The sequence below is a fragment of the Hydra vulgaris genome, chromosome 11, assembly GCF_038396675.1.
Source record: "Hydra vulgaris chromosome 11, alternate assembly HydraT2T_AEP".
In the NCBI taxonomy this organism is placed as follows: domain Eukaryota; kingdom Metazoa; phylum Cnidaria; class Hydrozoa; order Anthoathecata; family Hydridae; genus Hydra; species Hydra vulgaris.
The window spans coordinates 28,967,179-28,980,196 of record NC_088930.1 but is presented as its reverse complement, the minus strand read 5'-3'; the positions used below and the strand labels follow the sequence as shown (position 1 = coordinate 28,980,196).

At 24.1% G+C, this 13,018-nt stretch overlaps 1 protein-coding gene across 2 annotated transcripts in view; it reads right to left on the bottom strand.

Moving 5' to 3' along the window:
• LOC100215853 (calpain-7) overlaps positions 1-13,018 on the bottom strand; it is a 76,712-nt gene that overhangs the window by 17,408 nt on the left and 46,286 nt on the right. For both annotated transcript variants that reach the window (XM_065810696.1, XM_065810697.1), the window contains 4 exons: positions 11,792-11,880; positions 7,114-7,189; positions 1,447-1,583; positions 190-252 (listed from right to left, as the gene is read on the bottom strand). In XM_065810696.1, coding sequence (XP_065666768.1) covers positions 190-252; positions 1,447-1,583; positions 7,114-7,189; positions 11,792-11,880 — 365 coding nt within the window. The remainder of the gene's footprint in view (positions 1-189; positions 253-1,446; positions 1,584-7,113; positions 7,190-11,791; positions 11,881-13,018) is intronic.

The window sequence follows — 13,018 nt, the reverse complement described above, 5'->3', positions numbered from 1 at the left end:
ATCCCAAATCTTTTTCAGCTACTATTTGAGTATGCAGTTTCACACTGACTGATAGCCTGCTGCAGCATTTAAACAAATTACTAAACTCCTTTTAATGTATAAAGATGAAAAATTTCCTGTAAATGTATAAAAATAAACAATATATAAATTTTAAATAATATTTTTACACAAATTTTATAAAATGCTGACTTTTTTTTTGGATGAGTATATCTCTGGGACAGGACCAATGGTAAACTTCATATTTGAAAAAACCTATGTAAAGAAAAAAATACTTTGTTACATAAATATATATATATATATATTTATGTAACATATATTTAATTCAAAAACATCATAACATCAAAGCAATAGCAAAAAATAATAATAATTATAATTCATAATCTTATTTAATACTCTTCTAAAATATTATGAAAAAAACTTTTTATTCTTTGTAAGTTTTTTTTAAAATTTCATGATTTTATATTTACACAGAAGATTAAAACTCTAAACAATATCCAAAATATTAAATAAAAATGTTAAATGTAACAAACAGTTATTGCTTGTTTAATATCAACTATACCACCAATATTTTGCCAAATAATATCAACTATAGCATTAATAATCTTATCAATTATATTTTGGTAAACAAGCTACCAGTGTTTATACTTTTGCAATGATTGTATAATAAAATGAAAAAAAATTTTCTAAAAGTATTTAAGCACTTATTGATGAAAAAAAAATACATACAACAGTGATGTTATCAACATGTACGACAGTGACGTTATCAACATGTACAACAGTGATGCTATTGACATGCACAACAGTGATGCAAGTTACTTACACAGTCTATATTTTGTGTGACTTGTTTTTCAATAGAATGTGAATAATTAAGTTAACATTCTAAAAAAGTGTTCTAGAAAAAATTAAAAAAAGCTAAAAACTGCTCTTAAACATTGATATAGAAACCACAGCATAGCATCTAGAATAGCCAAATGCATTTCCATAACAAGTGTTTGCATTACTACCCTGTGAATGTATATACATCATTATTTACATAATTTATGTTGTTATATTACTACTAGAAATATTCCCATAACATTTTAGTCAATATTTTATTAACTCTCTCGTAATTAAATATAAAATTACTTTTTATTCTACATAATTAACCCTACAAAACAATCAATACTAAACAATCAATACTAAACTAACCTTTAGCGAGTAATTAACCCTACAAAACAATCAATACTAAACTAACCTTTAGCGAGTAATAAATTGTGCTTAGTTACAAAACAATACTAAACTAACCTTTAGTGAGTAATAAATTGTGTTTAGTTACAAAACAATCAATACTAAACTAACCTTTAGCGAGTAATAAATTGTGTTTAGTTACAAAACAATCAATACTAATCTAACCTTTAGCGAGTAATAAATTGTGTTTAGTTACAAAACAATCAATACTAATCTAACCTTTAGCGAGTAATAAATTGTGTTTAGTTTTTCATACTGTGATACAACAATAGTAAACTGTGATCTACCACTTCCAACTTTCAGTTTAGCAAGGTAATGTGGTGAGTTAATTTTTGTTCCCTCCAGATATTTACCATCTAAACCATTAATAATATATTTCAAATATCTACCCCCAAAAAAAAAAGTTCTATAGAGTTTCTTTAAACTTCTGAAACATTTAGCCAATAAAAAATCTATAAAATTCCATAGGATTTCTATTAAATGTTTAATAATTTCAATAGAAATTGCTATAGTACTTTTTTTTCCTGGGTATAAAATCAAAGACATAATATAATCAGATTACATATTAAATAATTTTGAACAAAAATAGTTTTGAAGTTGGTATAACCATAAAATCATACTTAGCTTAAATACAAACCTTAATGTAGGCAAAAAAATATATATATTTTTTAATAATTTTTAAATAGAATATTTCCAAATAAATAAAAAACAACAATTTTCTTTATGTTTATAAAATATTAGTAAAGTTTTATAGCTTTTAAATACAAAATAAAACTATGTATAATATAGCATAATAATAATGCAATTAAAATAACTTATAATATAATGAAAAAATAATTTCTTAATAATTCATTTAATAAAAATAAATTTTAAAGGTATCTTATGAAAACATCTTATAAAAAAAAAATAAAAAAAGGGATTATAAATAAGTATAAAATAATATACAGAGTAAAAATCATTTTCATCAATGTAATAATGACACAGGGTAATTGTAAGATTTTATGAAATTATCAAAATCAAGTATAAAATATTTTACCATTTCAAAATGAAATTTTATCTTTCCAAATTGCTTAACTTTTTACTTAGTAAATAGCGCATATCCATCGGCTTTTTTAATATATCAAAACCGCAAATAATCAAATTGTTACAGTACACATAATATATTGAATGTTGTACTGATGTTTTGTTTTAAAAAACAAATTTGGTTTAATAGTTTAGATAAAAAGTGAACAAGGATAATATTTCGTGGATGTAAGCTTTTAGTTATTTATATATAATTTTTATATTTAGTTGTAGTCTATTCTATCAGTAATTTTATTTTTCTTATTATATATTTAGGACTATTAATTCGATATTATTATTAAAAATGGAAAGAAGTCGCCAAAAAAATAGTCAACAAATGTATAAATACAACAAATCTAAATGGGCAGCAAATGTAAAATTGCATTTTTAGGTAACATTTTCTAATGAAATTAATTTTGTTTAGCAGAAATTTTGGTTTTAGGTAAAATGTTTGCTGAAATATTGGCTTCGGATTTGGTATAGAATTAATATGGCTGAAATTTCAGTTTTGGCATATTTTCTGTTTTGGTTGATCACTTTTAATTAGGTTAATTTAATTAATTTACTTAAAAATTTAAGTAATTTAATTAAAAACAAAATTTCAATTGTTTTTGTCAATTGGAAGTGCTGAAGATAACTTTTCAAATATTGAGAATTGGGTCAATTTGATGTTATTTTTACGGATTAAAAAACAAAATATTTTTGTAAACTTTTGTTTAATCTTGATTATATCTATCTTAGTAGTAGTATAGTAGTAAATACTATATTTAAAAACTTAGATTCTGCTTTCAGATCAAGATCACCTATCGATAGAATGATAACATTAAGAGACAAACACCATGTGTGTCAGACAAATACCATGTTACGCATGCTTTTCTGAAGTGAGTCTAACTTCATGATCTCAATCAAATTTGAATTTTTTTAGCAATTTTAAGAGCATTTAAATCATTGAGAACTGCATGCTCCGCCTTGCTGGATTTAAGAAAGACAGGCCCATAGTAAATAACTACAATATATGTCACCCACAAGACCATATCTTTCTTTTTAGGAGTCAAATATTCAACAACTGTGGATGTCATATTGAGCATAAGAAAGTGTATGGCATAGGCCATAAACCTCGCATTTTGACAAGCACAAGGCTGATAGATGTGAAAGTTCTTTAACTTATAAGATTTAAAGTTTATATAGCGCTGTTCCAAAAATTTACATTTTGTCAGAGTAAACAGTATTTTCCTTTGCAGATAAAATCCTCTCGTGCTCGAGAACATGAAAAGTTTGATTTAATAGGTTTGAATCTTTTATCTCTAGCTGGAGTCAGGTACAAATAATACCAAAGAACACTGCAATTAGATGGTAGTTGGTTCATAGGTAGATAGCTTAAAAGCGAGTTAAGTAGGTATAGAAACATACAAGTGTTATATCTAACTTCTTTCTCCTCTCCTTGATTTTTGACATTTTGTACGAATGTGTAAATAATAAAAATTGTTTACTAGTTTAAAAAAACACATAATAAATCAATGATTGCAATGTAAATAAAATGCAAACTACAATCCTCATGCTGTAAATAAACTGTTTAAAAATTAATTATGAATGACCACAAATATTTTAGAAACATTATATAATATATATATATATACATACATATATATATATATATATATATATATATATATATATATATATATATATATATATATATATATATATATATATATATATATATATATATATATATATATTTATACACACACACACACATTGCTATGGTTCTTAAAGCTATCGAAAAAAACCCAAGGCTTCTTCATGTAACCAAATGTGGCCCCATTTATTGCAAGCCTTCTCAGAAAGCACATGCGGTTGCACGCATTGTTCGTCTGCATTTAAAGTAACTTCTTTAGAGACACTGACCATGGTCAGTGTCTCTAAAGAAGTTACTTTAAATGGCAGTTTGCATCTTTTAACTTTTAAAACATTTCAATAATTTGCAGCAAAAAAAGCTAAACTTATCTACTGAGAAAAACCAATTCTAAGAAAAATTCTAATAAAAGAAAACAAATTTATAACAAAATATCAATTTTTAATTAAATATACTAGAAAAATTTAATAATTAAAAAAAGAAAATCAAAAAAAAAATTTTTTTATAAAGACTTTATACAACTTGTATTATATTCTTTATTTTAAGGTGATTTTTATTTTTAGCTACCAAATTTAAAGTTCAGGAAAAAAACATATTTTATAACAATTTAACAGCAACTAAAAGTTTTGGTATAGAACTTACTTTAATATAATTTTTTTTAATTTATTTGTTGTCTTCGCTTTCAAAAATATATTTTACATTTTCTCAATACTTATATAATAGGAAAATAAGAAAATAAATTAGTATTTATTTGTATAATATACTATTTGATTAATAAATATTGTAATGAGAAAAGAAATTAAATAAAAGAAAAGCATGGTTTCTTTTATAAATGTATTTACCACATCTGATGCCTGTCTGAAATTGTTTCCTTTATAATAGATAATAAACATGCTATGTTTGAAAAAATGTATCGCTGAAAAAGTTCAATAAATTAACAATGCACTAGCCCACAAGCTTTTGGATCATCGTCAACAACAAAAGTTCATCAGGAAACAAACTATCGAGGTTAAATGCACTTTTTGGAGAATCCTACAAAAGTGCAGACTATTTTAATGGGAGTAGTGAAAACAACCAAATATTTTATATTTGAACATTAATATTAATGACTTTTTATTTTTTATATGAAAAACTCGTTAAAAAATAAAAATAAAAATTTAACAAATAAAATTTTATAAAAATTTAGCTTTCTCGCTTTCCTGTGCGTTGATAAAAACAGTAAAATTTAGCAAAAACATTTGAAAATCAAATTTTAAAATTGTCCATATTTCTAGCACAAAAAATAAAGTATATTTTAATATACTGACTGACAATAGTCGTAAATAAATTGCATATCAAAAAATATTTTTGTTTTCATTATATTCTTATCTGCTTTTTTCCTTGACTTGTATCTATTTCCTTATTTTCTATTTTATTTTTAGTTTTTTCTGTTTAGATTTTCTATTTTGTATAGTACTTGTACCCTTTCTTTAAGCATTGCTGTTTTACTCTCTGTAGTTTCTTATAGCTTTATTTTGCAGGAAATCCTTAAAACGCTTACTATATAAAAAAGTGGTCAAGTTTTTAAAAAAATTACTTTAAACGTGGATGAACAAGGCGTGTGACTGCACAGGCTTCTTTGGAAGGCTTGTATTGTGATACTTTTGTCAATAATGGTCTAGTATAATTATCTAACCCTAAAGCTTAAAATGAAATACATAGAAGCACAATTTTAATAAGTATTTTGACTCCTGATCTTGAAGTTAGTCCGGCCCTGAATAAACATGGGTTCAGGTAGATATATACCAACTCTATCAAATTTTTGACCATATAACTTATTGGTAGTCTTAGCAAAGTCAAGTAGAGTCTCCAAATCATCATATATGGTAAATTATTTCATGTTGGACTCATATCAAATTAGGGAAAAAATATTCTTTGAAAGTGTTTTCCAGTTGGAATTGTTACCTGAATCAGGTTTTCAGTAAACCTTCTAATAAAAAGTTATGTTTACTTGCCATGCTATGTTTGAATTCAAATTCTAAAGGAAAATAATCATTGATCCTACTTTGGGTTACAAATCATGCAGTGGTAATCCAGGCACACTCAGCGAATTGAAAAGCATAGTAGGAAGGTTAACAATTTATTATCCTCCGACTTGATTTTTTATTTTTTAATAATAAAATCAAAAGTTGTAAACATTTAAAAAGCGTTAAACCTATTTTTTAACTCAAGCACTATTATTATCAAGGTTCTATTAATAATTATTTTTATTTAATTATTTTAATTAAAAATTATATTACTTTACTTTAATTAAACAAAATATCAAATAATAATAATAATATATATAAACATTTCATAACTAATTTTAATTTTCATGGTATAAAATCAAGAGTAAAAAATAGTTTTAAACTGTTTCAATGTGTACGCATTAAAACATTTTAAATTTTTGTTGAGGTGTTTCAATGTGTACGCATTAAAACATTTTAAATTTTTGTTGAGATGTTTCAATGTGTACGCATTAAAACATTTTAAATTTTTGTTGAGATGTTTCAATGTGTACGCATTAAAACATTTTAAATTTTTGTTGAGATCACTAAGTAACATTTGTATAAAATATTGTCAAAAATATATATAAACTACTGTTAAAATCATTATTAAAAATCTTAATTGCATAATTTATTAGTGACAAGCGCTATCTACAACAGAAATGAAACAAGAAAATTTTTGTATTTAGAAGCACTAAAACAACCATAAATCTAAAAACAACTATTTATCACTTTTTTTTGTAAACAATTTAGTTTTCAAGTTAACTGCAGACAAAATGTAGACACAGACAGATATCACATTCTTTTTCATAATAATAATGATGATTATAATAATAACAATAACAATAATATTAACAACAATAATAATAAGTAACATGTGAGTGTGTGTGTGTATATATATATATATATATATATATATATATATATATATATATATATATATATATATATATATATATACATACATATACAGCCCTTGGAATTAGGAAAAATGAGGTCGGCAACTAACTGCCAACCTTAAAGTAATAGAGGTCAGCATAAGGTCAGTAAAAAAATTTTGACATAAAGATCATACTATAAAACATAGAAATTATGTCAGCTTGTTTTTGCTGACCTCAACGTTTATGTATATATATATAAGATAATCCAATTAAGACGTTTTACCTGGGTAGTAAACTCTTCTTCCGTTAGATTTATAAACATGTATTGTAATGAACTCTTTATTATCTGCAAAATCATCCTAAATTTAAATTTTTTTAATTTCAAACATTTTTTATTACACTGTAAAAATTGTAAAACAAGTTTAATAAGTAATGTTGTAACTGAGAACAGTTACAATATTGGTTTGTGTTTTAGGTTTAAAAATGGTCTTATTTTTTAGGTGTGGCTGGTAGACACAGCTTACAACTTTTAATACAATTAACAATATCTATTTGATAACATAAAAATGTTGTATTTATTAGTGTGTTATAGCTTGATAGCATCAAAACCACAATTGGAATATCTAAGTTAAAATTTGGAATACTTTGTTAAACCAGATAAAACTATGACATCATGGCATAACACCATTATTTTTAGACATAACTGACTTTGATTTAAAAGTATTCAGAAGAAATTTTATAACTTTTGAGTTAGGAATTAGTTAAATTAAATTTTTTTGCAATAAGTGTTTTAAAAAACTTAATTGTGTTAGTTATTTAACTTTATTGTTAAAGGTACTCAAATAAGAGAACTAGTATTTATGTATTGTATTTTATATTATAATTACACTTTATTATCTATATGCATTTATTATTCTATTTTATGTTAACTTATTTATATTTAATTAAATACAATTTGTGTAATTATTATTGCTATTTACTGCTTTTCTTATATATTTAGATGAGATATTAAGTTTATGAAAACCCCAGGAATTTTTTAAAATAAAAATTTTTTAAAATAAAAAAGTTTTACCATAAGCAACCTGAAAAGCGTAACAACTCATTTAATTTTACAATTTAAAATGTCAGACAATGGATCAGAAACCGAAACTTTTTATTCTTACAATTTTCTTTTGCAAAACGTCAGCTTTCTTTTTCTGCACTTTATTAATAGATTCTTTATTTTGCACCGTTCTAACAGTGCAAAATAGTTAAAGAATCTATTAATAATATATTAAAAAAATGGAATTCCATTAGAAAAACAGAAAAGTTGAAGAACGTTTTTTAAAATAAATTCAACGCGAATGAAAAAAAAATTTTCTGCGTTGAATTTAAATTTAAAAAAAAGGTCTTCAACTTTTCTGTTTTTCTCATGGAATTCCATTTTTTTAATATAGCCACACATTTTTTTAATTGACCACTGATATTTTTGTTAACTGGGTCAAGCAATATATCTTGTCTTTTAAAATACCCAAGCGCTGTGGTTTTGTTTGCTAATAATTGATACTTAACTAAAGCTAAAGTAGAGTACGTTGAAGTATGAAGACAATTTGTCTTTTTTGTTAACTATGTTGTTCATCATGCTGAATCATTTCTCAACATGAGGACTACTGAAAATACTTAGGCATGCCTTGATAATTTTACTAAGCTCTAAATTTTTTTTACACTTAACAAGCCTTCCCGGGAAACAAGTGTGGTCGCACGCCTTGGTTGTCCACGTTTAAGTAATTTTTTTAGACTTACTGACCACGGCAGTTGGCATCTTTTAAATTTTTAAGCGTTTCAATAATTCGCGGCAAAAATCTTAACTTAACTACTGAGAAAAAAAAACAATTCTAAAAAAATAAAATAAAATTGTAACGAAATATCAAATTTTAATTAAATAAACTAAACTAAAAAAATTTGTTAATTTGAAAAAAGAAAATTAAAGACAAAAAAAAATTTTCATAAAATTTTTATACAATTTTTGTATTCGTTTTTTTTAGGGTGGTTGTTAATTCCAGCTATTGAATTTGATACAAGTTGAGGAAAAAAGTATTTTTTTTATAACAATATAACAACAACAGTTTTGATTGATGTAATTTATTCACAATTTTTATCAGCACGTATAATTAAGAAACTAACTTGCAACAAGAAATTTTTTAAACTTTTTTCTTACGTTTATTCGTTTTCACATCTTTCTGCTTTTAAAAAAGAATTTTGCTATACTTGACATTTTTTTAAAATAGAAAAAAATCTAAATCCTAAAAATTTCATTAAAAAAGTAAAATACAAAGCAGTAGCCCACAAGCTTTTGGAGCATTGCCAGTAACAATAATTCATCAGGAAATAAACTATTGATTTAAATGCACAATTTGGAGAATCCCAAGAAAGTGCAGACTATTTCAATGGGGGTAGTGAAAACAACCAAATATTTTATATTTGAATATTAGTATTAGTGACTTTATTATTTTACGTGAAAAATTTGCTAAAAAATAAAATAAATTTTTTTACAGATAAATAGCAATTACTCACTTTCCTGTGCATTGATAAATACAGAAAAGTTTAGCAAAAACATTTGAAAAGCAAATTTAAAAACTGTCCATTTTTCTAGAGCAAATAATAAAGTATTTCCTTAATATACTGGCTGACAAAAGTTGCAAACAAATTAAATATAAAAAAAACTTGCTTTATATTTGTATCTGCTTTTTTCCTCAACTTGTATCAATTTTGGTACAAGTCGAGGAAAAAAGCACCCTAAAAAAAAAGAAAACAAAAACAGTAAAATATTTAGGTATATTATTTTTTTGACAAAATTTTTCTTTATTGAAATTTCAATTGTTTTAGTTTATTTTAATATTCTAGATTTTTTATTTCATAAATTATTCGTTTCTTTTCTTCAAGCTGTTTTAATCTCTGTAGTTTCTTATAGCTTTTCTTGCTGCAAGTCCTTGAAACGCTTACAATATAAAAACGTGGTCAAGTTGTCTAAAAAAATTACCTTAAACGTGGATGAACAAGGCGTACAATCACACACGCTTCTTAAGAAGGCTTGCTTAAAAATGTCTGACCACCAATAGTCAAGATGTACAGGCTTGCCATCAGCAAATACGGGTGGAAGTGCTATATCTTTCTGAAGCTGCATAACTTCTCAACTAAATACTACTTTATTTATGTCTACAGTGGGAATAAAGTTGGGAGATTTTTTTAGCATTCTCTCTGTAATTTCATGATCTTGAGACATTGGGTCAATCGCTGAGAGGCATTTTACTAAAGGGTTATTAAAAGGAAATTCACCAAGTAAGTAAACTGATGAATTAAGGTACTTAATTAAGATGAATTAATTTACTTAAGATGAATTAAATTACTTTTAGCAAGGTCTTAAAAAACAATGAGTTCAAGTCAGGATTATTCTTATATTTTTCAGCATAAGTTCCAAGGTATATATAATTTGAATGGCAATATATCTTTTTATCTTTCAGGTTTAAAAAATTTAACTTTGTTACTGCTATATTTTTTATCATCTTCGGCTTAATATAACAAGTTAAAATTGTTTTTACCAGTTCAATTTGCTTGTCATAAACTTGATGAACTAACAATTCTTTTTTTTTGAAAAGTTAAAATGAATGATTTAAAAATAGGAAGAATTTCAACGTGCAACTTGATATAAAGTTTTTTGTTGGAAAAATAAACTTTTAACAATTCTAGCTTTTCTTTCTGCACCTTGCTTTTCTACTGCATTTTACATTTGGTTTTTTCTATTAGTTTTTTACTTTCATTTGATAGTCTCTTCAAAGTTTTGTCAATTTCATCTTTATACAGAGAGATGTTCGGTTTTGATAACCAGGAAGAATAAATTAGGATGAAAGCAGGCATCATCTCAAGCATAGGAAGAGTGCAATTTTAAATAGACAACCACCAATGAGATATTCTTTGCTTTGGAATATTGTATGAGACCTATGATTTGACAAAAAAATTTTCAAAAATGTACGAAGATCTGGGCTAAACTTAAAATCAATGTAAATATCACCCAGTAAATTTTTTTCTTCTTAATAGTAATAATTGACAACAAAAACTTTTGTAAACATTTAAAACAGAATTTACAAAACTTTTTACGAAAAGAATTTCTAGTATTTAAAAAAAACATATTTGCTTACATGCAAACCTTGTATATTTAAGATGTTCATTTTTTTACAACTCAATAACAAAAAACATCCAGAAATTTCCAGAAACTTAAAGGGGCTTCAATTGAATTTCTGGAATTTCGAGAATTTCCTGAAAAAACTTATCTATGCATATACTTACACTACAATATATTTTGCCTTATGCTTTTGAAGATTTTTTTGCTATTTATTTTTAAAATTTTTCTGACAGTATATTAGAAAATAAATATAGCTAAAAATTAAAGTGTATAGAAACAATGTTTTAAAAATTTGAGATTGAAACTTCAATGTTTTAAAAACCTGACAAGAAAAACATATGCCTCTGATGAATTGCAAAATGCTTTTGCTAAGTAGTTAAGTTAAACAAATGCCTTCACATGCTGCAGCAAAGAACAATCCAACTAAAGTCAAAGAAAAATAATATCAAAGAACAATCCAATCAAAACAAAGAAATATAACATCAAAGAACAATCCAATAAAATCAAAGAAAAATAATATCAAAGAACAATCTAATCAAATCAAAGTCAATTTCAGTCCCAGGATAAAAAACGTCTTAGTAGTTAAGACGTTTTTTATCCAAAATGTTGGAGTTAAAACTTTTGAAAACAACGTTTTTTTACAATTTTAAAAAATATTTGAGAAAGAAATAAGAAAAGATAAATAGGAGATCACATTTCTAAAATAAAAAAGTTGTTCAATTTTATCTTGAGTCTGCTATGATTAATTTTATAACAGTGATATATTTTACAATTAAACAAAACCTCAAAAAAAATCTTTTACTCTGTTTGTTATATGACGAGTCAAAAGAATCCAGATAATAACATCATCACTGTCAGAATCAACTTCAAGTCGATATTGTGGATTATCACCTAAAGGAAATGTTAAGTACACATATATATTTAACTAATTTCTTTGCACTTTTCACTTTGCACCCGCATCAAAAGTAATAACTGTTAGCAAAATAATAATAATAATTGTGAATATATATATGTATATATATATATATATATATATATATATATATATATATATATATATATATATATATATGTATATATATATATATATGTATATATGTATATATATATAAGTGTATATATATAAGTGTATATATATATATGTATATATATATATATGTGTATATATATATATATATATATATGTGTATATATAATATATATATATATATATATATATATATATATATGTATATATATATATATATATATATATATATGTATATATGTATATATATATAAGTGTATATATATAAGTGTATATATATATGTATATATATATATATGTGTATATATATATATATATATATATATATGTATATATATATATATATATATATATATATATATATATATATATATATATATATATATATATATATATATATATATATATATATATATATATATATATATATATATATATATATATATATATATATATATATATATATATATATATATATATATTAGGGTGGCCCTAAAAACAATTTTTTTGAAAAAAATCTGCTCCCACCCTTTAAATGTGTTCTATATAATACAAAAACACTAGGTTTAAAATTTTGTTGAATAAAAAATATTTTTAGAGGTCCCCCAAAACCCTTTAATATTTAACGGGTCCCTAATATTTAAAAAAAAAAAGTTTCTCGAAAATAGGTCAACCTGGTACTCAAATGAAGCGAGATTATATAAAAATTTCAAAAATAACATTGATTTTGAAATAATACAGTTATTTTAGGTTTTACTACGTAAAAATCTTGTTTTTTAGCAAAAAATGAAATAAGTGAATTTTTCATGATAATTGTGATAAATAAGTTTAAACTTCAAATTTATTTTTCAAAATGAATAATATTTTTGAAATTTTTATATAATTGCGCTTCATTTGAGTACCAGGTTGACCTATTTTTGAGAAACTTTTTTTTTGAAAATATTAGGGACCCGTTAAATATTAAAGGGTCTTGGGGGACCTCTATAAATATGTTTTTTTCAA